Below are 26,313 nucleotides of genomic sequence, written 5' to 3'. Positions count from 1 at the left end.
CCCTGCTCTGTTGGACACTCCATGAAAGCAAGCAGCGAGTCAGTCTTTTTGCCTGCTGGATCTCCAGGCCCCTCCACAGTGCTGCACATAGGAGGTGCTTCATACACTCTTGGTGACCGAATGAATGAATAACTGTTGAAATAGCTTCCAGTGCGTTTATTTGAAATTGTTTATTTGTAAATGTTACTATTTGGGGGAAAAGGATTTCTATTGACTTACAAGAACTCTGTCCTCGGTGGTAAATTTTCTCTGGGTAAGTCACATTTTGTGTGTTTTGTTCATTGCAAGCATATGACAGTAACAGCTAACTCATATCATCACGAGTGTGAACAGGTGGAGCTTTAAGGTGCTTTTTATGTTTAACCTCACACCACCCTAGCATAAATCAGCATGATTATTAGCACTGCTGTGCAGAGGAGGAAACTGAATTTCAGAGGGTTTAATTAAGTTGTTGGAAGTCACACAGCAACTTTTAGCAGAAACAGGACCCTATCCTCTTTTATATGATTTTTTTTTCTCCTCTTTAAAGCTTTTTGTTTTGTATTGGGATGCAGTCGGTTAACATTATTGTTATAGTTTCAGGTAAACAGCAAAGGGACTCAGTCATACCTGCACATGTGCCCATTCTCCTCCAAACTCCCCTCCCATCCAGCCTGCCACATACCACTGAGGAGAGTTCCCTGAGCTGTATGGTGGGTCTTTGTTGGTTGGGCATTTTAAAATAGAGCAGGGTGGACGTAGGACCCTGTCCTCTTAACCTTTACACGACGCTGCCTCTGAAGAAGGGTTTATTTATTTATTTTAAGTACAGAGGAGGTAATAATCAACCTGCCATTTGAAGAACAGGTAGAATTTGACAGAGAAGGAGAGAGCAGGACAAGTGCCCTTAGGAAGGGGCAGCTGCCGGTCATGGAGCCACGAATGCACTGAGCGGTCAGGAAAAGGCAAGTACACACTCAGGCTACATTCTGGAGGCAACAAAGCTGAAGAGGATAGACAGCCAGGGCTTAGAAGAGCTTTCTGCTTTGTGAAGGTGATCAAGATCTATCCTGTTAGCAGTAAAGGCTGCTGGAGGATTTATGAAGGTGTCTATTGTCTACAATACTCTCCAGATAAGTAAGCTTTCTTTTTTCCTGGTAAGAGTTATGATGAAATCATGCTAGCATATAGTTGCATGCAACCAAATAGTGTTTGGTTAGCAAAAATTCACCTTTCCAGTCCTGAGAAATCAGCCGTGAGTTCCAGAGGAGGGGATGTTGGACTGTCTCTGTGGGGGGTATGCTTGCTCCAATGATGTGAGCACCAAAGGAATGGTCACTGTCAATGCTAGCGCCCACAGAGATGTCTTACCAGAAAAGGAGTCCGCGGTGATTTCAGCTGTGAAATATCCCAATTCTTCTTCCAAAAGAAATAGAATCTATCTGAAAAAAGAAGAAAGTGAAAAAAAGTGTTAGTCACTCAGTTGTGTCTGACTCTTTTGCAACCCCATGGACTGTGTCCTGCCAGGCTCCTCTGTCCATGGGATTCTCCTGACGAGACTACTGGAGTGGGTTGCCATTCCCTCTTCCAAGGGATCTTCTTGACTCAGGATCAAACCTGGGTCTTCTGCATTGCAGGCAGATTCTTTACTGCCTGAGCTACCAGGGAAGTTATCTATCTGAAAGGCTGCTGCTACTGCTACTGCTAACTCACTTCAGTCGTGTCCGACTCTGTGCGATCCCATAGACGGCAGCCCACCAGGCTCCCCCGTCCCTGGGATTCTCCAGGCAAGAACACTGGAGTGAGTTGCCATTTCCTTCTCGGATGCAAGAAAGTAAAAAGGGAAAGTGAAGTCACTCAGTCGTGTCTGACTCTTAGCGACCCCATGGACTGCAGCCTTCCAGGCTCCTCCATCCATGGGATTTTCCAGGCAAGAGTACTGGAGTGGGGTGCCATTGCCTTCTCCATCTGAAAGGCTAGTCATTATCAATGGCAAGAGAGTGTTTACAGGAAATTAATCAAGAAGGATTCAATAGGTTGGCCCAACTGACATGATCAGATGTTAACATTATCAGATGTGACATTATTTGACATTATCAGAATTACTGTCTCACCCACAGCAAGGTTTACACCCAGGTCCATGAAACCTGGAGAAATGAGGGGTAGAATCAAGCATGTCTGTGACCTGGGATGGTGGGGACGGATGAGGTAGGGCAGGGGAATATCACCTGTAGCTAAAATCTAGACTTTTATTTTTTTTTTTACTATGAATGTGTAACACACCACCATCATTTTAGTCCCAAGTGTGATTTCATTATAGTGGAAGTCACGGTATTTCAACACACAGTTGCTTCAGAGATCTTGAAATAACATTTCAGCTCACCACCCTTTCTATGGAATTCTCCAGGCGAGAATTCTGGAGTGGGTAGCCTTTCTCTTCTCCAGGGCATTTTCCTAACCCAGGGATTGAACCCAGGTCTCCCACATTGCAGATAGATTCTTTACCAGTTGAGCCACCAGGGAAGCCCAAGAATACCGGAGTGGGTAGCCTATTCCCTTCTCCAGTAGATTTTCCCAACCCAGGAATCCAACCTGGGTCCCCTGATTTGCAGGCAGATTCTTTACCAGCTGAACTACCAGGGAAGCCCTTCAATATGGTGAGCTCTTCCTAATTAATACTTGCAAAAGAAGCGCAACTTTGTTTTTAAAATAATTTATGTCTTTTGTAGTCATACTTGTTTTATTTTTATGTATTTAAACACATTCTGAGATGGCAGTCTTAGGTCTTACCTGTCTGCCAAAAAGGACTATAATGCAAAAATGGTTAAAAATCCCTGCTGCTGCTGCTGCTGCTGCTAAGTCGCGTCAGTCGTGTCCAACTCTGTGTGACCCCGTAGACGGCAGCCCACCAGGATCCCCCGTCTCTGGGATTCTCCAGGCAAGAACACTGGAGTGGGTTGCCATTTCCTTCTCCAGTGCATGAAAGTGAAAAGTGAAAGTGAAGTCGCTCAGCCGTGTCCGACTCTTCTCGACCCCATGGACTGCAACCTACCAGGCTCCTCTGTCCATGGGATTTTCCAGGCAAGAGTATTGGAGTGGGGTGCCACTGCCTTATCCCAGAAATCCCTGAGCCGTGTAGAAAACAGACTCGTGGTTGCCATGAGGGAGGGGGAGGAATGAAGTGGGAGTTTAGGGTTACCAGATGCAAACTATTATACACAGAATGGATTAACAACATATCTATAAGATCCGACTGTATAGCACAGGGGACTGTAGTGATAAACCATAGTAGAAAAGTATATGAAAAAGAATATAAGCATCTGTATAACTGAGTCACTTTGCTACACAGCAGGAATTAACACAACATTGCAAATCAACTATACTTCAATAAAAGGCATTTTTAAAAGAATCCCTGAGCTGAAATATTAAAAATGAGGCCAGCTTACTAGATTGACTGGACTTCCTGACACCTTCTGGTACATCACGAATGATAAAGCTTTCCTCCCATTAACGTCTGAGTTGTTTCCAGGACTCCTAGTACTGGGAAAGTATGGGTTGCTCTTCTTCTAAGAAAGTTGTCTGTGCTTTGAACCTTGTCTGAGTTTTTTTTTTTTTTTTTTTTACTTTCTGAGCTTCTCTAGAATATTGGTCTGCTCTAACCTAGGGTTCCCAGGTTTAGCAAATAAAAATATAGGACTCCTTTTGACTCTATCTATATGGTACATATATGTGGATTTCAAATAAACAATGCCTAATTTTGAGAATAAATATTTATCAAGTACTGAATGACATACTTAAACTAAAAATCATTTGTTGTCCATTTGAAATTCAGTTTTAACTCACCATCTCATATCCTATCTGGCAACCCTAAAAACACTAAAATTGGGCCAATATTCCCCAACAGATGATTAGAATGTGTTTTCTTACTCTGTTGACTGATGGAGGTTAGTTAACTGCCAAAGATCTCAGACTAAATGTGATGCTATTAATATTTTGAAGTCTGAAATTTTCTTATTATTACTCAGTGATCACAAACACCTATATTTTCAACTTTGGGAAAAGTGGACAACTCAGAAATATTGCCAGACCTTAAAGTACCTTGACTACCGTCCAAGAATTTTAGTTTTGACTGTGTCTCCTTGAGATCTCATGATAATTCATTTTCTATATCAGAGAAATGTGGTCAAAGTTTAGACTGACAGTGAAACTGAATTTCAAAACCTTTGACACTCATTCTATTGTTAAATAACTCCTTGGTTCTAAATCAAGGAATAGTCATAATTTCCTTTGTCTGGGATGAGATTTCAATCATGACAATGAAGAGCATAGAAATGACCGAGGAGAATTTCACTCTTGCGTCCAGGGGAATCACACCAAAACCCATTAATCATTAATTGTTCAAGGCCAAGAAGTCCAAATTTATTTTGAACAGAAGAAACTAGTCAACATGAAGCCAGAAAAACAAGCCAGCTGAAATTCAGTACATATATTTATAATACGATACTCTTTTTATCAGCAGTGACTCATTGGTCAAAGAATCCACTTGCAACATAGGAGATGCAGGAGACATGGGTTTGATCCCTGGGTCAGGAAGATCCCCTGAAGTAGGAAATGGCAACCCACTCCAGTATTCTTGCCTGGAGAATCTACTTGACAGAGGAGCCTAGTGGGCTACAGTTCACAGGTTGCAAAGAATTGGACATGACTGAGTGGCTGAGAATACACACACACATACACACACACACACACACACTCTTTCTGTAAATCTATGCCTTCGTCATAGTAAAAAATATATTATAAATGTGAGACAAAGAAAAATTGTTATTGTTAAAGGCGGTGGGTTCGACGTCTTAGTGAGTGAGAGATTTTAGGGAAAAGTCAGTCTGAATATTTCAAATTATATACTGATGCAATGTATAAGTGCAGTGACCTAGCCTCAAGCAACTTTTGAAGGTCAGAGATGGGGGCTTGAGAAAACAAACTTGCTTTCTTGCTTTCCATTTTTTTCGTCCTCTTTTAGAGCTCTGACGATACCCAGTTTGAAGTTTCATTGAATAGAATACACTAAATACAATATTTGTTTCTCTACAAGTATCATCTGAAAAAAAACCAGTACCTGCTGTCCTGAATTATTTCCAGGTTACCAGTTATGATCAGACACACCCGAACACTCTATATTTTCACCTCTTTATCTCAAGTTTGGAGCCATCTCCCCTGTGGCACATTTGAATGAATCCAGACAAGAATAGAAAGTAAGATTCCGCGGGCTACTTAAATCTCTTCCCTAAAGACAAAGTTGGAAGCAGTGCATTAGGGCGTCTAGTGCAATCCAGTCGGCCTTGTTTTCTTTTCCCCTCAGACATAAATCTTCCTGTTTTGCCAGTCATCTTACAACAATGCATGTCCAAACCATGCTGTGATTAGAGGGGAGTATATGCTTATTACCCAAGTTCTTCACATGTCGGAGCATGGAGAGATCAAGGGTGGTAAACCAAAGGAAATTTCCATTTGCTTTTTAGCTGCTGCACATTTTTACTCTATAGGAAAGTTAACTGTTAGTAAGTAATGATGTTCAGCTGAAGTTGGTCACTCGTAACAACAGACAGATGTATAATGTTTTATTTGGGTTAGCCAGCTCTCTCCCAAAATAAAGGGCCTGAAATTAAACTGTCTTTAGAAAAATATTCAGCAAATGATACCTTATTCCAGGGCTCGGATTCTTTGCCATGGAAAATGGAAAATGAGTCTGCTAGTGAACTCAGTATCTGTTTAAACCTGTCTTTATCCAGAGAAAGCTTGATATTCTACAGAATTTAAAAAAAAATTTAGAAGAGCCTACATTGAGGGGCAAAGAGCATAACTATGCAAACCGCATGGAGAGATGGAAAAGGATTTTTTAGTTACTTATGGAATTTGAAACAATAATAATGGAATGGAAACATAGGAAAAAGGCTAAATATTTGACCACAGAGGCAAATTGGATCATTAGAGACCCACATGCAATGTCAAATGTGGGATTTGTCTTTAAAGCAGTACTTGATGCTTTTCCAACATACAATAAGGCACAAAAGACTTTGCCAGTTCTCCAAGCGAGAACCTCCAGCCACATAATCCTTTCGGAAGTCGGGTGTTTTTAAGACACTGGTTCTGATTCAGTGGCCCAAGCACAGGACCACTTTAGCTGGCACTTCTGATGAACATTTCTAAGTGATGCTGGTGCTTCTGGCCTTCTTTTATATGCTGCCCTGTCTTCAGGGTCCAGGGTGATGGATAGCTCATCTCAGGATATTTCATGTCCACAATGAGAGCTAGACATCCCCCCCATCAAATGGACTAAGACTCACAAAGCCTTGTTTCCAGCCCTACTTCTGCCACTGACTCAATGACCTTGAATAAATCACTCAACCTTTGTGATCCTCTTTTTCCCTGGATACAAAGTGCAAAGTTTAAACCAGATCAGCCCTCCTTAGGGTGCTCTCAAATGTTGGGCAAGTGGAGGATTTAGAGGGTTAAGCGTGTTTCTTTGCTATAGAATTCTCAGACCCTGTACTAAACAGATGTGCAGTGTGAGTCTACAGTAGGTAGAGACAGTGGGGTACTTGAGGGTTCGGGATGCAAGGCAAGTCACTTTATTTGTGGAGCACCTCTACCAGTTATCTATGTTAGTCGCTTAGTCCTGTCTGATTTTTTTGACCCCATGGACAGTAGCCCGCCAGGTTCCTCTGTCCATGGGATTCTCTATGCAAGAATACTGGAGTGGGTAGCTATTCCCTTCTCCAGGGGATCTTCCCAGGGATCGAACCTATGTCTCCTGCGTTGAAGGTGGATTCTTTACCATCTGAGCCACACACTTAGGGGAAGCCTGAGCAAGAGGACTGCTAAGGCCCTTCTAGCTTCAGCTCTCAGTCCTAAGCTCCAGGATCTTTCCTCCAGCCTCTGGAGTTCTTAGCTTGTGAATCCTCAAGTCTACTGTAAGATGGTATCCATCATCCTAGAAAGAAAACTTGGAGAAATTTTAAAACAGTTACTTGCATTTCCCCCCAAATTCTCATTGTCCCCCTCAAGACAATTCATCTGAACTTCTAAACCCTAGGAGGCCCTTTTCTGGCTAACTGAAAATGCCACCCAACAGCTATCATATATTTGTATTCTTGGCCCCTTCAACTTGCTGTTCCTTCGCACACCCAAGGGCCCACTCCTTTGCTTGAAAGCAACAGGACTGAACTTTTAAGTAACCTAGTTTATGTGCTTGTGAATTTCCCACAGATTCTATATAACTCTAATCTCAAAGTATCGTCTCTAGATGAGCAGCCTCAGCATCACCTGGGAGCTCATTAGAAATGCAGATTTCTAGGCTCTCCTCTAATCCGAGGGGCTTCCCAGATGGCTCAATGGTAAAGAGTCTGCCTGCCAAGGCAGGAGATGCAAGAGACACAGGTTTTATCCCTGGGTCAGAAAGATCCCATGGAGGAGGAAATGGCAATCCACTCCAGTATTTTTGCCTGGGAAATTCCATGGGCAGACAAGCTTGGAGGGCTGCAGTCCATAGAGTCACAAAGTCAGACACGACTGAGTGACTGAGCACTCTAAACCTCCTGGGCAGAGCCATGTGTATTTTAAGGCCTCCGGGTGATTCTGATGCTCGCTGAAGTTCTAGAACTCATGTTACAGAGGTGAGAAATGAGGATTACAGACTCAAACAGACCTTGTGCTGGATCTGTTTTTACCTGGACGCCTGGAATAATGGCATTAATCCTTTCTGAATCTAAGTGAGAGTTAATACACGGCCCCTTAGATAAGGTGTGCACAGGATAAGCAATAAATCAATTATAGCTGTTGTTCTCTAAGGACTACTAACATGTAATGAGCCAGAACTCATTTTACAATGTGCTGCACAGAATTGCTCAACAGTGAGAGATGTCTACTATGAGTTAATTTTGAGGACAGTTAGTTTTGGTTAGACAGGAGCACAGGTGTGAAGGCAGGTCTGGCTTGCCAACAGGGTCCTTTAACTTTTATGAACGCGTATAAATGATTGAATCTCTCAGTTTAGTTTCCTCATTTAGAAAATCGAGAAAACACTTTCTTCACAAGGTAAAGAGAAGGATTAAATAAAATACTGTGTGTGTGTATGTTAGTTATTCAGTCATGTCTGACTCTTGCGACCCCATGGACTATACCCTGCCAGGCTCCTCTGTCCATGGAATTCTCCAGGCAAGAATAGTGAAGTGGGTTGTTATTTCCTTCTCCAGGGGATCTTCCCAACCCAGGGATCGAACCTGGGTCTCCCATATTGCAGGCACATTCTTTACCATCGGAGCCACCAGGGTTTGAAAAGGGCCCAGTCCCTTTTTAAGCAGCGCCCACCCCACATGAAGGCTACCAATGACATAAGGTCTGGTATGCTGGGCATCACAGATCATGGTGCTACATGATCCTTAAACACTGGCTTCTTGTGCCACAGAAATAAGAACAACAGGATCTGAGGCTCTTACAGCTTACCCTGAAAAATCGCCTTATCCTGAGAAATTTAAGTCACAATGTCAAAGTATTGGAAAGAGAAAAATTATTCACTTTTTCTATGCTGTCCTTCAGGATCAGGCAAATCTTTCTTCCTGTTGAAATCTTAAGAGGTTTATATTTCTTTTCTTTATTTTTTAATTGGAGGAAAATCACCATGCTGTGCTGGTCTCTGCATTACTACAATGAAAATCAGCCATAAGTACACGTGTCCCCTCCCTCTTGAGCATCCCTCCCACCCCCCATCACCCATCTAGGTCATCGCAGAGTGCCAGGCTGGGCTCCCTGTGTTATATAGCAACTTCTCACCAGCTATCTATTTTACACATGGTAGTATAAATATTCTTTTCCTATTCGGTGTTTAGCCATAGACCAACATTTGAAGTTCACACTGAGGGCTATTTCAAGACTTCACCTGTTTTCTTTAAATACAGTACCTTTTAGATCAGACACTTAGTCCTGAAATACAAAAATATGTACTAAGAGTATCGCTGCAGTCAGACTTTCACCAGGTTGTGTCTCAGTATCAGACAAAGGGCTTCCCTTGTAGCCCAGTCTGTAAAGATTCTGCCTGCACTGCAGGAGACCTGGGTTTGATCCCCGGGTTGGGAAGATCCCCTGGAGAAGGAAATGGCGACCCACTCCAGTATCCTTGCCTGGAAAAATCTCATGGACAGAGGAGCCTGGTGGGCTGCAGTCCATGGGTTCGCAAAGAGTCGGGCACTACTGAGCGACTAACACTTACACTTACAGTATCAGACAAGTCCAAGAACTCAACAAGGTCACGGGACTCTTTTCTTTCCCGTGTTACGAGTCAGCCTGGGTTCAGCTGCAGCTCACTTCACCCCACCCCAGTCCCCATCGCTGTCAAGAGGAAGAAACGGTCCACTCCGAGCCTCCCCTGAGAGCAGGGGCAGAACCAGAACTGAGCCATCCTCACTCCGTTCAGGTGAGACTTGGGTCCCCGCAGTGGACACGCCATTGGCCGAAGCAGTCACGTGACCACATCTGACCCAGAGGATGAACACACATCCCCCAGCAGAACCGCCTCGGGGAAGGAGGCTCATAGACTGACGATGGGCCCCCCAGAGACTGGAAGCCACAACCACCACAAGGAAAAGCGACCGTGGCTCCCCCAATGAGGCTCCAAGTTCCTCTCTTCAAAGACAGCTCATTAAGATACAGGACACCGGGTGGTGAATTTGCCGTAACCTTAACCAGATCCTCATATTCCTCATGGAGGAGAATGTCCAACGGCACAGCCTCTCAAACTTGCCAGTCCTCCCAGCCACCCTTAGTCCTCAGAAGGGTTTGCAGGAGGAAAGAGTCATTTCCCCGGCAGATAACAACCAAAGGGGCACCCTTGGGAACCTGTTGAGGGGCCACTCGGGGCACCTTGTTGTCGTTAATGAGCACGCCCAGTTCTGAGGCCACCTGGGCAAAGCTGACGCGGAGGAAGCCAAGAAGCGGATTCAGAGAAGGAGGCGCAGCCGCTGGAGCGAGGCCGAGGCTGCTCGGAAGAGCGGGGGGAAGATGGCAGGAGGCCAGCGCCAAAGGCCCCCCCGCGTGTTTATGTGACCACAGTCACAGGACCCAAAGACAGGATAGCTAAGCCTCGCTGAGTTTATTTTCCATTACGTTTAAACCTTTGGAGTGCAGTGAACCCCAACTACATTCTTGTCAAGCACTTTTTAAAAAACATATTTCAGCACTTAATATTTAAACCCATGTACCCTTCAAGTAAAATATCAGCCAGGTGTTTCGGATTCGTAGCAAAGAGAGAGATCAAAAGTTTGCTTCGTCAGAAATATTTGACACCTGAGAAAGCTTTTAAAGCAACTTTTCTTACAAACAGGCAGCTGTTTTGCCAGCGTTCTCAAGTCAGAGTCCCTCAAATTCCAATTCTAGTCTGGAAATCAGGAAGTTGTAGTTGGATTTGAATTTTACTTTAAGCCTCGCCACCCCGTTTGAAGGTATGTAGAATGATATCACTGGAGGCGTGATTGAGAAGCTCCAGGTTTAGGGAGCGACTGTCTCCTCATTTTTAAATTATTGTTTTCTGCAACTGCATGCATTCTGTTAGCCCACCATGGAACACAGAACTTTTTCCCAGGATGGACAAACTGAAAACTTCCAAAATTTGACTCAGAAGAGTTCTAAATTCTTAGAAGTTCTCAGTGTTGTACTAAGAGAAAAAAAAAACCCTTCTTAAACCATATTTTCTTTTCCTAACCAAATGTTACATGAAAGTTAGCACGATTATCCCATTTTTGAGAGTCAAATACTCTGTAAACACAGTTTAGTTAGTAAAAGTTGCGGGTGAAAGTCTATTGTGGAAATGAAAGACTTGCCTATGCTTAATGTTGGCTAATATTTCTACTAGCATTATTTATATTACATTAAATATTTAATGTAATATAAATGTTTACTGTATGTTTACTGTAAATATTATATAACATAAATTTTATTATAAGCATAAATTGTATAGTAAACATAAACATGTTTACTGTAAATGTTATATAACATAAATTTTATTGCATATAATGCTTACATATTCTGTAACACAATATGTATATGACATTTATATGATGAATATAGATAATGTATTATAGTTTTGATCAGATTCTCCATATATTGCTACTTTAAAAAAATAATTTTATTTATTTATCTGTCTTCCTTTTGGCTGTGCGGGGTCTTTGTTGCTGAGCAAGCTTTTCTCTAGTTGTGAAGAGTGGAGGTGACTCTCGAGTTGCGGTATGCAGGCCCCTCACTGTGGCGGCTTCTCTTGCTGTGGAAACAGGCCCTCGGTGCGTGGCCTTCAGTGGCTGCAGGTCCTGGGCTCTAGGGCACAGTGTATTTGTGGTGGCTGGGTTCAGTTGCTCTCTGACATGCAGGATCTTCCCTAATCAGGGATTGAATCCGTGTCTCCTGCATTGGCAAGCAGATTCTTTGGCACTGAACCACCAGGGGAGCCCTACTGCTCCTTTAAAGAATTAATACTTAGCCGTGGGCCACTGGGTCACTGGCTTTCCTTTATTTATAAGGATGGTGGAGACTGGGAATTTCTGGAAAGTAATAAGCAGATGTTCTCCACGTCTATATGCAATAGTGTTACTTCAGGACTCTAAGGGCGAGTTGGGGATAGGATATTCACCAAGAGGGGAGAGCTGTTAAGATGTTGATAACGATTCAATTTCTGTATCCAGTGTGTTGGTTCTCAAAGTGTGTTCCTGGAGCAGCAGCATCATCTGGGAACTCTTCAGACCTGCAGTTTTTGGGGGTTCCACACCAAACCTACCAAATCGAAAATGCCAAGCCTGCCAGGAAGTTCTCAGGCACTTAGGGTCTGAGCGTCTTCGTCAGGCTGGTCAAGAATGTGGGCACAGGGGCTTCACAGGGACCCTTCTGCCCAGTGCCAGCTGTTGAGAGCTTGGATTTTCTGTGGCCCTGTTTCCTCCTTATGGGGATGCTCTGAGGGCTAATTATGGCCACACATGAAAAGCACCTAGGAGAGAGGCTGGTCCCTGGCTCTAGTGTTATCTGTTTATGATGATGAGTACTGTAATTGGTGATCTGAAGCTTTAGTGTTGTTGCCACTCACCTGAATCTTCATTACTGTCGTTTTATTTTCTGTATCCTTCCCACTTTGGGCTTCCCTGATGGCTTAGATGGTAAAGAATCTGCCCATAATGCGGGAGACCTGAATTCGATCCCTGGGTCAGGAAGAGCCGCTGGAGAAGAGAATGGCAATCCACTCCAGTATTCTTGCCAGGAGAATTCCATGGACAGAGTCTACAGTCCGTGGAGTCACACAGTAAGATATGACTGTGACTAACACTTCCCAGTTTGGACCATTTCTGGCTCCGTCCTTACTCTGTTCTTGCTTAGTGTTTGCATATGTATTTCTCCTAATCGGTCAGGGTCTCTCTGTCCATTTGCAGGTAGGTTTCCCTTTGATGGGATGGTGTGTTCCAGCTCACAGTAGTTCATTTCTTTGACCTTCCATTCTTACCATATATATGTAAGTAGAGTTTAGTAAAAACTATTTCAGAAAAGGAGCATGCCAAAATGCCAAAGAGCCTGGTGACATCAGAACAGATTGCATTAAACTTCGGAGGTTTAAGAGGGATTTGTGTGCTGACAAGAACGCTGGTCTAGCTCCCAAAGACTTCGGAGCTTGTTCGTTCTGCCACGGGCAAGACAAGTCACTGCAACCTCCCAGGTCTCCTCATTTGAAAACCGTGTGTCGGATGCCTTGGTTCTGACATTCTTTTAAACTCTAATGTTCTATGACTCAACAGTAATAATGCATTTCCACAGGCGGTAAAAATATTCTAGACTCTTCCCTTCCAATTCTCACTGTTTACTTCCTCTGCACTTCCCCTTCCTGCCTCCCTGTTTGCCGGCCAGTTGATAGTGGGCTTCTGTGGGGGTGAGTTAACCCACTCTTTCCAGGGTGTTTTACTACTGAGCTCCCTCCAGAGGGTGGGAATTCTACAGTGAGGATTGTGGCTGGGGCTTCAGTTTCATTCCTGAAACACTCCTTGAGCTTTGATCTATTCTGGGCACCCTGCCAGATCGCCAGGGGGTGCGGGGGTGGAAGGTGAACGCTGAGGGTCAGTTTCACTGGGTCAGTTTCTTAGTAAACACCTGTGAGCTCCACGTGGCCCTCTTTCTTTCAGGAAGTAGCAGAGTCCCATGGTAGCCAGGTGGGCGAAGGGGAGTGAGGACCATCCACCTGCCTTGGAGAAGACACCATCTGACCCGCCTGCCGAGTGAGCCCCCAGGTAGCATGCGGTTCTGGGGGCACGGGGTGTTGGGAGGGAGGGAGTGGGTGTTTAGCCTTGGGGTGCTGTCCACCAGCCACTCTTTTCCACAGTGAGAGGCTGATCCCAAGGCCCTTATCCCCATCCATCTAGGTTTTCTTCCCCCGTATATGACCCCCATCCTCAGATGGCCGTTGGGGTCATTGATTCCAACAACAGTTGTGCAAAACTATAGCACAGGAGCTTTGGGGAGAGAGAGGAGACAGAGTCAGCTCATCCCTAGCCTCTGCCCCTTTGAAGGAGAGGTTAAAACAGAAGCGTCGTGGCCCTGCCTTTGTAACAACAGGGCCAAGTCTCCCAGCCTCTGGCAGAAGGCTGAGCTGGGAGCTTCGTTTGTGCCGCAGGACAGTTGTGTACCATGCGCACAAGAAAACTTAAGCTTCTGTTTTCACTTCAGTGGGTTGAATGGCATGCACTTGCCCCTAAGAGCTTTGTTTTATTTTAAGCTCATGCAGTTACTTGTCCGTAAGCTACGTTTGTCTTTGCCAGCGCCCATGTTCTGAGCTTGACTAGGCACTTGGGCATGCCAGCCTGGCATTACGTTTCCAAACTTCCACTGTGGTTGCTTTCCTCTTGATTCCTGAGAGGGGCTGCTGAGGGTCTGATAAAGCCCACACTAAATTATATCCTGTACTTTTCATCTAAGTGTTAGCCACTCAGTCGTGTCTAACTCTTTACAACCCCATGGACTGTGGCCCTTTAGGTTCTTCTGTCCATGGGGTTCTCCAGGCAAGAACACTGGAGTGGGTTGCCATTCCCTTCTCCAGGGGAGCTTCCTGATCCAGGGATTGAACCCGGGTCTCCTGTATTGCAGGCAGATTCTTTCCTGTCTAAATCACCAGGGAAGCCTACTTTTCATCTAGACTGGTCCCCAAATTAGTGGGATAGGCTTCAACAAGAAAAATAAATTCTGGATAACATAGGGCCATTCTTTGCAAGGAAAATGAAAAAGAGACTCCCCTTTTCTGAGAAAAAAAAAGATCATTTCAAGGGGCAGGCAGTAAATGGCACACTTTAACAGTGCAAGAGGAAAACTAAAAAGCCCAACAGATTAGCCGTATCCTCAACAGGTGTTAGCCTTTAATGGATACAGTTTCAGATTCCTTGAAGGGATTTGCCCAGAGGATTATTTTAGAAACTCTGCTGAGAAAACATTATTCCAACAGCAAAGATTACTGCATGAATCATAGACCACTGTATACCAGTGTCATTTTAAAGGGAGAAATTTTTTATTATTATTAAAATGCCACTGAGGTGGAAAATCATGCCAACCAGGTGGTTACCCTGTAATCATTCACATTATCTTTTCCAAGGAATGTAGGGGTAACTTAGTCACAAGGCAGGCATTATAAGATGCTGTGTGGCCTCACCCCAGCTTTTCCCTGTCTGTAAATGCGGAGCGTTCTCTGGGGCTCAGCATGGCAGCCTAGTACCTCTTGCAGGTAAGTCTGTTCTGCTACATTGTCAGATGCCTGTACTCATGTATTTGTTCACTAGCTCTTTAAAATAGATACTTAGGCTGGTTCTACTTAGCTCGAAAGAAGTAAGGCAGGATTTTTGTGCCATACCTAAATGCCACGCCTAATATTCTATATTGATAACTTTTATCTCAGCATAACCAGCCATTAATAAAGTTTGATTATTTGTTCTAAGTTTGTTTTTGGCTGTTGGATAACTTGATCTTTCCCATTGTAATCAAAAACTGGGACAGATCAAGGATTCCAAATAATTCATCAGACTATGGGGGGAAATCAATGGCTATTAATGGCTATTGCTATATCATGCAAAAGAACAGCTTTAAAAAAATTTTTATGAATAGTACCCAAGGTTTTAAAGTTTGTGCTCACATTTTCCATCACTATATCAAAAAGTATCTTGTGGATGGTGCATTTTATTTATATCAGTACTGGCCCTATGCTAAGTCAACTTATTTTTTAATTTTCTATACTTGAAAATCCTTGAAAGCGGAATATACATAAATATTCATAATACTCTGTGGGGTGGATGCTTGTGAGTATGATATCAGAAAGAGAAGATTTGCATTTGAGTGTGAAGTTCTGTTTTGACACTTTACAGCCATTATCTCATTCAACCATCACAAAAACTCTGAGAAGTAGACTGTATTCCTAGTTCACAGATTAGGTAGCTGGGGTCCAGAGAGGTTAAATAGCATGCCCCAGTCACACAGTGAGTAAGTTGGAAAGAAAGAATTTAACCCCAGTCTCTTTGTCTCCAGTCTCTGCTCCACACTCTCTCCTACCACCATCCCCAGGTACACATCCATGAATCTGGCCTTCAGTCTTCACCTTTCTTGTGAACTTCCGTGTACATTCACTTTTATCTCATAGGAGTATCCTGTTTCTACTTTCTGGACACGTGACAGTAAGGGGACATCTTCCTTTGTCCTTTCCTTAGGTGGCCCTGTGAGCTGGTCCATGGACCCGATTCACATCAGCATGGCCAGCGCGCCCCTGGTGAAGCACACCGCTGGTGCTGGCCTCAAGGCCAGCAGACCCCGAGTCATGTCCAAGAGCGGGCACAGCAACGTGAGAATTGACAAAGTGGATGGCATATATTTGCTCTACCTCCAAGACTTGTGGACCACCGTCATCGACATGAAGTGGAGATATAAGCTCACCCTGTTTGCTGCCACGTTCGTGATGACCTGGTTCCTGTTCGGGGTGATCTACTATGCCATCGCCTTTATCCATGGGGACCTGGAGCCCAGTGAGCCCCCTTCCAATCACACCCCATGCATCATGAGAGTGGACTCCCTCACTGGGGCGTTTCTGTTTTCCCTGGAATCCCAGACGACCATCGGCTACGGAGTCCGTTCCATCACCGAGGAATGCCCTCATGCCATCTTCCTCTTGGTGGCCCAGCTGGTCATCACCACCTTGATTGAGATCTTCATCACGGGCACCTTCCTGGCCAAAATCGCCAGACCCAAAAAGCGGGCGGAGACCATCAAGTTCAGCCACTGCGCCGTTATCACCAAGCAGAACGGGAAGCTGTGCTTGGTGATCCAGGTGGCCAACATGAGGAAGAGTCTCCTGATCCAGTGCCAGCTCTCAGGGAAGCTCCTCCAGACCCACGTCACCAAGGAGGGCGAGCAGATCCTCCTGAACCAGGCCACCGTCAAGTTCCACGTGGACTCCTCTTCTGAAAGCCCCTTCCTCATCCTGCCCATGACGTTCTACCATGTGCTGGATGAGACAAGCCCCCTGCGGGATCTCACCCCCCAAAACCTGAAGGAGAAGGAGTTTGAGCTGGTGGTCCTCCTCAATGCCACCGTGGAGTCCACCAGCGCCGTGTGCCAGAGCCGCACATCTTACATCCCGGAGGAGATCTACTGGGGCTTTGAGTTTGTGCCTGTCGTCTCTCTCTCGAAAACCGGCAAGTACGTGGCTGACTTCAGTCAGTTTGAACAGATCCGGAAGAGCCCGGATTGTACCTTTTACTGCGCGGATTCTGAGAAGCAGAAACTCGAAGAGAAATACAGGCAGGAGGATCAGAGGGAAAGAGAGCTGAGAACGCTTTTGCTGCAGCAGAGCAATGTCTGACGGCAGTGGTGTTGCCTCGGCTTATCTCCGAGCGGCTTTCGCATCTGAGATCCCTTCCAACACAGAGATCACCAGGGAACTGAAAATGTGTGCACACACCCTGAAACACTGCGCGTGTTACAGACCTGTTCCTCTGATCTGATGGCTTTAAACAACCTTTGCCACATCTGAAAGGGTTCCTTTCTTCAATGCTCTGTCTGAAGCGAACTCCCTAAATTCAAATTTTCCAAAAGGGGGCTGCATTTCAAAAAAGCTGGTGGAGGGCTATGGGAACAATGTCCTGCTGAGTGGACAGACATTTCAGGATGCTGATACTGAAAGGAAATGTACTTCTTATACAAGGACGTCAGCTATAATATAAGGTATTTATTCAGTCCAAGTATGAAAGACATCACAACCAAGAGCTGAAATGTGGTTCGGTATCCACTTACATTGTTGCTTTAAAACACACTCGTTTTTTTCAAGCAGAGAAAACAGTATTTATAATGGAGGCTATCTGGTCAAACATAAACTGGGGCAAAGGGACTCTGTATTCACAAAGTATAATTCCGTTTTTACCTTTTTCAGTGAATGTTGTTGTATAGAGTGAAATTGATCAAATTAGAAATGAACTGTTGTAAAAATATGCAAATGGAGCTGATGTGATTGTTCACATTAAATTTTTTGTTGAAATGTACTAGCCCCTTTTTATTTAAAATGAAGTTCACAAGCAGCACCCATCAGCATCATCCAGGAGCCTTATTAGTACATTAGCCCCACATGGGCTTAGAGAGTCATAGTCTGTATCTTAACAGAATCGCCAAATGATTCATGCAAAAATGAAATTTTGAAAAGCTTCACTCCCAACAGAGTTTCTGAAGTAACTTTCTGAAGCCAGGGGACTCTGCTCATCCCTTATCCCATTCTTTATTATGGCCCAATATTCCTTTCAGGGGTTTCCTTCCTTTCTGTTAAAATACCTTATCCACAGAGGAACTGGCATGGACATTTCAAGAGCAAAATAACACTCTTGATAGTAATGGTTGTCTCTCTCAAGTCAAGTACATGCTTGTTGATTACAATCAGCACAAAAGAAAATTTCAGCTTCATAACAATCGAAAATTTGCTCCTACTTTGAAATCCAGGAGTTTGGCTGGGGCCATGAAGAACAGGAGGAGCCAAGGCTAAGGGGTTCAAATGCAGATGACTCCTTAAAGCATGAACAAAGCTTGATACCTGATAGCATGTAAAGGGTGCTCTCAGTATTGAAATAAGTCTCATACAACTCAGTGTTACAGAGTAACGTTTGGATTTTGGCAAGATTTAGAGCATTTCTTTGGGGGCGGAGAATCAATGCGCTAGGATTGGCTAAATGTGCGAAAGGTGAACTCTCATTTCATTCAGACAAGGACAGATTTGAACATTCATTCAAGAAGAATGGATGTGCGCGTGACCCCATGTGTATGCATACACTGACCTGCACACACACAGACCTAAACACACACACACACACATACACAGGCATGCTCCTCCTGGCTCTTCCGTCATGGTTGTGGAAACCATCCACAAAGACATTTGTGATTAAGACAGCAAGTCTTCGACAAATGTGCTCATGTTTATTTGGTTCTTTAAGAATGGGAGCGCTGGGACTCGGAGCAAACAGGGCCTGTAATCTGGATTCAGGTTTTCTGTGAAACGGTGTCATATCATATGTTACCATAATCTCAAGTCTCCCTCCATTAAACAGAAAATGTGCCTGAAACCTCTGACCCGGAAGTGAACATTTAGGTATGAAAACAATGGAGTTGAAGCTGTAAAGTTTAAAAAACAATCCTAGTGCACAAGAAGTTATTGTCTTCAGTTATTCAGGAAGTTTTTTTTTTGTTTGTTTCTGTTGATCACTTTATGGCAGTTTGTTTTAGATCTTCATTCTTCTTAAAAAATCACGTTAGTGTAGTTAGATATTAGCCCTTTCAATTATTAAACTTTTTAATTGTATAATGTAGTGAAATCACAGGAAAATAATGCCTCAGCATGTTTACAATTTTTTGCTTGTACCATAAAGTTTTTTCACAGATTTACATCAGTGCTAATTTAAGTGTGATGAAGATGGGGAATCTTACATACTTATATTGTATATGGTACAATGATATGGCATAAGATTGAAAAGTCTTTCTTTATGTTCACTTTGCATATCTGTTTTGGCCAAATATGGAAGACTTGATCATCTGATCTGCAATACATACAAAATAAATATGTAGTTTCTCAAAATCCAATACTTGTACCAGTCAATAAATCATGTTATAAGAAACTATTCAATAAATAGCACTAAAGTTGTGTCTGATTTGAAGCTTAGTATTTTCCAAGCACACTTACTTATTATTACTTTGTACAAAATCCTTTCGTATTAACATGCTCACAAAAGGATTCAGGTGGCAAAATTATTTGATTATATCTGGACATGAATCTGACTGAAACAGACTCATACTCAACATCCAACTAAGGACAGTCAAACTAATAGAGTGTTTTGACCCATAAAAAGGGTTTTTGCATTTTGAAACATTTCCAGGGCATCAAGCCTTCTTAGTGCAATTGTTCAGAACTATCCTGTTCCATTTGAGAAATCACAATGTAAACAGCAGCAAGTCAGTGTAATCTGCAAGCCGTGTCTTATGTAATAAAATGCATTGTAATGGTAACCCACTCCAGTATTCTTGCTGTGGATAGAGGAACCTGGCAGGCTACAGTCCATGGGGTAGCCAAAGAGTCAGACACAACTTTGCAACTAAACAACGACAACAGCATTGTGCTGACGTGGCATCCAGTAGGCAATGGCACCAAACAGTCCAGTAAAGATTCACTCAGTGACCAAGACAAACCATCTTTGGTTTTCTTTCTTACTTATCAGGAAATTACAGCCCAGAAATGACTCCAGAAACCTAAAAGAACTGGTTAAAAGTAAAACGAAGATCATGGCATCCGGTCCCATCACTTCATGGGAAATAGATGGGGAAACAGTGGAAACAGTGTCAGACTTTATTTTTCTGGGCTCCAAAATCACTGCACATGGTGACTGCAGCCATGAAATTAAAAGATGCTTACTCCTTGGAAGGAAAGTTATGTCCAACCTGGATAGCATATTCAAAAGCAGAGACATTACTTTGCCAACAAAGGTCCGGCTAGTCAAGGCTATGGTTTTTCCTGTGGTCATGTATGGATGTGAGAGTTGGACTGTGAAGAAGGCTGAGCGCCAAAGAATTGATGCTTTTGAACTGTGGTGTTGGAGAAGACACTTGAGAGTCCCTTGGACTGCAAGGAGATCCAACCAGTCCATTCTGAAGGAGATCAGCCCTGGGATTTCTTTGGAAGGAATGATGCTAAAGCTGAAACTCCAGTAGTTTGGCCACCTCACGTGAAGAGTTGACTCATTGGAAAAGAGTCTGATGCTGGGAGGGATTGGGGGCAGGAGGAGAAGGGGACAACAGAGGATGAGATGGCTGGATGGCATCACTGACTTGATGAATGTGAGTCTGAGTGAACTCCGGGAGTTGGTGATGGACAGGGAGGCGTGGTGTGCTGCGATGCATGGGGTCGCAAAGAGTTGGACACGACTGAGCGACTGAACTGAACTGAACTGAACTGAAAAGTAAAAAGCGCCATGAATGAGTGGACTAGATATTTAGACAATTATTTCGTCTGATTTTTCTCTGAATTGACTGATTTCAATCCCATAAAAATGTAAATTTTGTTGTATTCAGTCTCTCAATCATGTTTGACTCTTTGTGACCCCAAGGACTGCAGCATGCCAGGCTTCCCTTATCCTTTGCTATCTCCTGGAGTTTGCTCAAACTCATGTCCATCAAATCAGTGATGCCATCCAACCATCTCATCCTCTGTCACCCCCTTCTCCTCTTGACCTCAGTCTTTCCCAGCATCAGGGTCTTTTCTGAAGAGTCAGCTTTTCATATCAGGTGGTCAAAGTATTGGAGCTTCAGCATCAATCCTTCCAATGAATATTCAGGGTTGATTAAATGAGTCAGACTTTTTTAAAAAGGGACACTTCTGCAGGATGACTCTTTCTTCCTTCTTGAATCCTCAGGACTCCATCTGGAGAAAGAAGAAAAGAAAAAAGCAAAGTCAGGAAGACCTGAAGCCTTTGCCCTGGTACCTCAGTAAAGGAGCAGCCTCATCTTCAGGCATGGTTCTGTACCTGGTCTCTGGTCAAAGAGTTAGACATCCAATGATGTGACAATAGCAAACCGTCCAGCCTCTCGCTCTTGGCTTTCATGCATGATATATATATATATATATATATATATATATATATATATATATATTCTGTTAAATATTTGAAATAGCTAGTTTTGAATGCAGGCTATTTTATCATAGCCTTCTGGAAGGGATTTTTTTCTCAAGTGAAAGGTGGCAGCATTTCAAGTCTTAATTTCCAAGTTCTGCACTGTGCATGTGTGTGTCAGCAATTGACTCTGTGTAAGTCCAAGGTGCACTTAATTTTCTTCCCTTAGAAAGACTTAGCCCTGAAGGTCTAAAGCTTAACATTTCACTTCTAATTGATTAACTATTAATACATACACTTTGCCTTTTGTGAATTTCAGTTTATCTTTAATCAGAATGTCCTGCCAACCCGTCCTTGGGTTTCTGGGCAGCAAAGAGTGGCTTATTCTCTCAGAGTAAGGTACCTTGTAAGAAGACTTTGAGTCTCCAGAATAAGAATTTGCAATGAAAAAGTATAATTAGAGTTTAATTTTATAATTAGAATTAGATTAAAAAAATAAAGCAGTTACTTAACTTCTTGAGGCATTTGTATATTCTTTGGTAGACTTTTTCTTAATTGCTGTTCTGTTGTTTTGATTTTTTAAAAGAAATCTGAAACAAAGTCTTTGTCTTCAGAGTAAGGAAGGCAGTGAGAAAGGTGTAAAAAAAAAAAAAAAAGCTAATAGTTGACTTAGCTAGGCTTCCATGTAAACAGACTTCTGCCAGTGAAAAAGAACTTCAGAGAAAATATTGGTCATTCAGTCTCACATTACAACAAACCATCATCATATCCTTTGGCTTCCCAGGGGTAGCAATTTTCCTAACTCTTAAGAAACATTGATGAATTAAGTCCAACATTTTTTTCCAAAATTTTTCCACTAGATACATAATGAGAGAGAAACACGAGGCAAAAATAAAGCTCCAGGCATTTCACTTCATCTTCATCCTCTGTCAGCTCTCCTGAGTCAGTTTCCTCTCAACTGCCCATGTGCTTGGTTGTCTATACCTCATCCTTGCCAACCATTCTAGCAAGCCAAATAAACCCGTGGGTTAAAAATAAACAATCCAAATTAGTAGTAATAATTTGTACTAGGCATCTATTTAGATGCCTAAAAACTGGGGATAGGAACTCTTATCTTTCAATGAGTACATTGCTAGTATGTTAAAATAGAAGACAGAGAAAAAGCTGTTGATTGGAGTGGATAGTTAATTCCTAATAAAATTACAAGAATTGATTATGGAAGTCAAAAGGTGTAATTGGCACATGAGCATAAATGCCAAAGGTGTCATATATGTGGATAAAGGCCATGTGACTAGTAAAGGTAGTGCAGCGCATGCGAGCTCAGTCGTGTCCAGCTCTTTGTGACCCCAAGGACTGTAGCCCACTGCCCTCTTCTGTCCATGGGATTCTTGTCTTGCTCCAGACAAGAATACTGGAGTGGGTTGCATTTCCTCCTTCAGGGGATCTTCACAACTCAGGGATTGAACCCATGTCTCCTGCATTGGTAGGCAGATTCTTTACCTCTGTGCCACCTAGAAAGCCCCCTAGTAAAGATAATTTCAGCCAAATGCAGGGACTTTGGGTAAATTCTGGGCATGCTCTTTGTTTATCACAGAAAGGCTGGGAACAATGGGCACATCATTTTGTATTACTAACCACCACTAGATGGGTAAAACCAAAGATAAAGGCATCTGCCTAAAAGCCCATTACCACGTTTTTTGTTTAACAGCTCCAACCTTGTGATGTACTTAGCTATGATCTTATCTTTCCTCAAGGCTAAATCTTATCTACTATACATGCCTTCACAACAATCTAAGATATCTAATTTCACCCCTCAAAAATATTCATGTTAGACATAGAACCTACTCAAATTTAGACTCTAAGGGGGCTACTACAATTGATTGCATAGTACACATTCTCTTAGAAAAAAAATCAGAAGCTGTTGATTTCGAGCTAAGATGTATGACCTTTTAGCTTATTATTCCTATGATTGTTATTATTGCTAATGTCTTTAATATTGCTGAAAAAGTAAAGAGTTTCAAGAGCATGATTGGATGGGAGTTCAAAGGAATGACTTTTTTTTTTTTTGTCCGTTTACTATAAGGTAACCATATTCTTTCATCTGCAATCAAATCTTAAGACTAAGGATGTTGTATGAAATAAAATCATTACAGGAAGTATGACGGTACCAGGGACTTTTTACAAAAACAAACTTCCAGATCACAAGAGGAAGCTGTGTTTGTGTGCTGACAGAAAGTATTTAACAGCAGTCAGGAGAGGAAGGCAGGATGACAGCCAACTTGGATCTATTTTTGAAGAATTATTTCTGTAGAGTGTCATGGAATTGTAAGTTACAAAAAAGAATGCTTTGGTAAACAGTCTTCTCCATTCCAAAAGGACTCACTCCAAAATACCACTTAATGAAATTCACGGGAATGTTATGAAGATGGAAATCCCAAATGACAGGCAGACTTTACAAGCAAACAGTCCTACTTTTTGTAAATCCTGGCAGTGTGCATTTACCAAAATCTCCGTCACACCATGCTCTCTTGCTATATATAGCACTCCATCTGATCTGATCGCTATACCATGCGGCAAGATGCATGTCCTTGCTTTCTTCTGATTTTTAACTAGTCTTAAATTTGTCTTAGCGTAACAGTGACTCCTGCTTCTCAAGGTTGAGCTACTATTTGGTACATTTTAGAAATCTCAAATTAACGTGTGTGTACTCAGTCACTACTGAACCCAATGACCAATCAGCTTTAAATAGGTCTTTTTACTTTCTATGGATTCATCCCTCTATTTATCAAACCATTTCTTGTTTTTATATGTAACTCTATCACCTGTCTTTAATTATATATATGGAATCACTCTCATCTGTAAAATAATAGCAAATACAATAAAGCTAATTTTGAAGTCTTGAGTTTCTTCTCATTTTATTGGAAGGGTTATGATGTTATAGTTCATGCTCTGATGGACAAGGATTTAATATTTTCCTAGAGAGCTCAGAAGAAAATTCTCATATGAAACATCTTTTTCTGATGATAATTACAATAATTTGGGGATAAGCAGGTACTTTTTAAGATGGTATTTTCTACCAGGGCCTAAAGGAATGTATTTTGTTTCTTTTCTAATCAAAGAAAAGAATATGAAATTTCTACCTTATGTCTTTCTTTTGCCATGATGTTCTACTTGCTCATTTTATTTTAGTCAATGATTAAAGATCAAGTTAACAATTTAACAACATCCTTTCCGCACCTTATTTCTTACTAAAGTTTCTTGTACTCCATTGCCTTTTTACTTTTATGGGTAAAAAGAAAGCACATAATTATATAAGCCTTAAAGGTATCAGTATGGGTGTGACCGCAAAGCAGCACAGCTGTTTAAGATCCACACTGTAGAGATTTGTACCCAAGAGACAGCCACGGTCCTCCTATGGGGACACCACACACACACACACACACAACAAAGTGGCTGCCACAGCTCCAAACTTTCTACAGGTGTTTCTTGGAACTGCTCTTTGGAAATCTTGGGTGATTCATTGTGGTATTTTCAGTGATGGCAAGATAAGTTTCTTTTAGTGAGCATGTGACAGGTGGAAATATAAAAGGTTGGTGCATATGGTAGGAAGTCAAATTGGAGGATGCTGTTTGGGCCAAAAAAAAAAAAAAGTTTTCCAGAAAGTGCACAGTAATCTGGAATACAGTAATAAGGCTCATCAGTTTGGAGGACATTTTATTAATTTCAATTTGCATGAAATTTCTCAGACACATATCATCTACTCCATTATCTCAAGCATCTGCTTGCCCTCGTGGGATGACCTTGGCCAAGAACTGAGCTGTCTATGTTCAAGACATGAAAGAGGTTTGCCTCCACCACACCATGTCTTTGTGGCGGTGAATGTATGGGGCGTTGTCACAGCAGCACGGGAGCTTTGCTCTGGGCTGGAAACACAGCATCCTGGCAGCCATAATTTCTCTTCTCAGAAATCCTTGATTTCAGATAAACAAGCTTTGTGGTTTAATTTTTAATGCAAAAGTCCATATTCTTTCCAGAAACTTCTACCTCATTTGAGGTTTTAGTCCCCAAATTTTCTATCCCTTTACTTGAATTTTACACTTCCTCTATAGTACCTCATGCTCTTGGTCAGTCGCTAAGTCACATCTGACTCTTTGTGACCCCATGGACTAAGTAGCCCACCAGCCTCCTCTGTCCATGGGATTTTCCAGGTAAGAATACTGGAGGGGGTTGCCATTTCTTTCGGAATCTTCTCGACCCAGGGATCAAACCTGTGTCTCCTGCATTGACAGGCAGATTCTTACTGAACCACCAGGGAATCTCGTATTTGAATGTCCCACATGTGTTCGCACCAGCCTCTAGAGCTGTTTTCTGTATCTTTCTTGTTTACCTCTATTAATCTGTCAGATCTCAGTTTATATGTGGTTTGAAGATCTGCATGTGATTTAGAGATCTGCCATAAGTCTGCTGTAAGCAACAGACACCCCATTCTGCACCAACATGGAACTATATGTGGTTTTCCTAACCCTCATTCCCACCATCAATCGGGCTGACCTGGTACATGGGAAGCATGTTGTAGTGTGTTCTGTTGCAACATGCCTCTTCTACTTATATAAGCCACACACACACACACACACACACACACACACACACACACATGCACACAAGCCCCAAGCCTTCCAGTCTCAACTTGGATTTGCAGAGAGCAAATAAGACACACACTCATAGGTTCTTAATGCTTTAAGCCACTTCAAAACACTTACTGGTCCATTTTATAGCCAATGAAGGAAGTGTAGCATGTCTAGTTTCTGTACTTTACAGAAGACCCTACAGTGAACTGAGGTTCAATGTCTCATCCCGTGTCACCCAACAAACCAGTGCAGTGATGTAGGTCTCTCCCTTCTGGTCTAATAGTCCATCCCCTAGATTTACAACATGGGAATTTCACCATGGAGCTGGTTTCTCCATGTGATGGGTCAAAACCAGAGCTTGGTGATGATAGAATAGATCACCCAGGGAAAGCATGAATCTCGGAGCCTGGAATAATTATATGGAGGCCCTGAATGCTACCAGGGGTCTGTTACTCAGAGGCTGAGCATATGGGATAAGTATTCAGAAGGTAGAAATGATATTAATCCATCAGGTGAAAGAA

At 42.7% G+C, this 26,313-nt stretch overlaps 1 protein-coding gene across 11 annotated transcripts in view; it reads left to right on the top strand.

Moving 5' to 3' along the window:
- The window catches only part of KCNJ15 (potassium inwardly rectifying channel subfamily J member 15), a 62,749-nt gene extending 38,683 nt beyond the window's left edge, over nt 1–24,066 (top strand). For 6 of the 11 annotated variants that reach the window (XM_070377278.1, XM_070377312.1, XM_070377329.1 and 3 more), the window contains 2 exons: nt 13,182–13,286; nt 15,741–24,066. In XM_070377278.1, coding sequence (XP_070233379.1) covers nt 15,761–16,888 — 1,128 coding nt within the window. In that variant the 5' untranslated portion in view covers nt 13,182–13,286; nt 15,741–15,760 and the 3' untranslated portion in view covers nt 16,889–24,066. Of the gene's footprint in view, nt 1–10,266; nt 10,473–12,167; nt 12,314–13,181; nt 13,287–14,638; nt 14,768–15,740 lie in introns of those variants that run through there. The other 5 variants (XM_070377290.1, XM_070377297.1, XM_070377304.1 and 2 more) reach the window with 3 other exon arrangements.
- Nucleotides 24,067–26,313: the final 2,247 nt, after the last annotated feature.

The sequence above is a fragment of the Bos mutus genome, chromosome 1, assembly GCF_027580195.1.
Source record: "Bos mutus isolate GX-2022 chromosome 1, NWIPB_WYAK_1.1, whole genome shotgun sequence".
Lineage (NCBI taxonomy): Eukaryota > Metazoa > Chordata > Mammalia > Artiodactyla > Bovidae > Bos > Bos mutus.
This window is presented reverse-complemented; position numbering and strand designations above follow the sequence as displayed.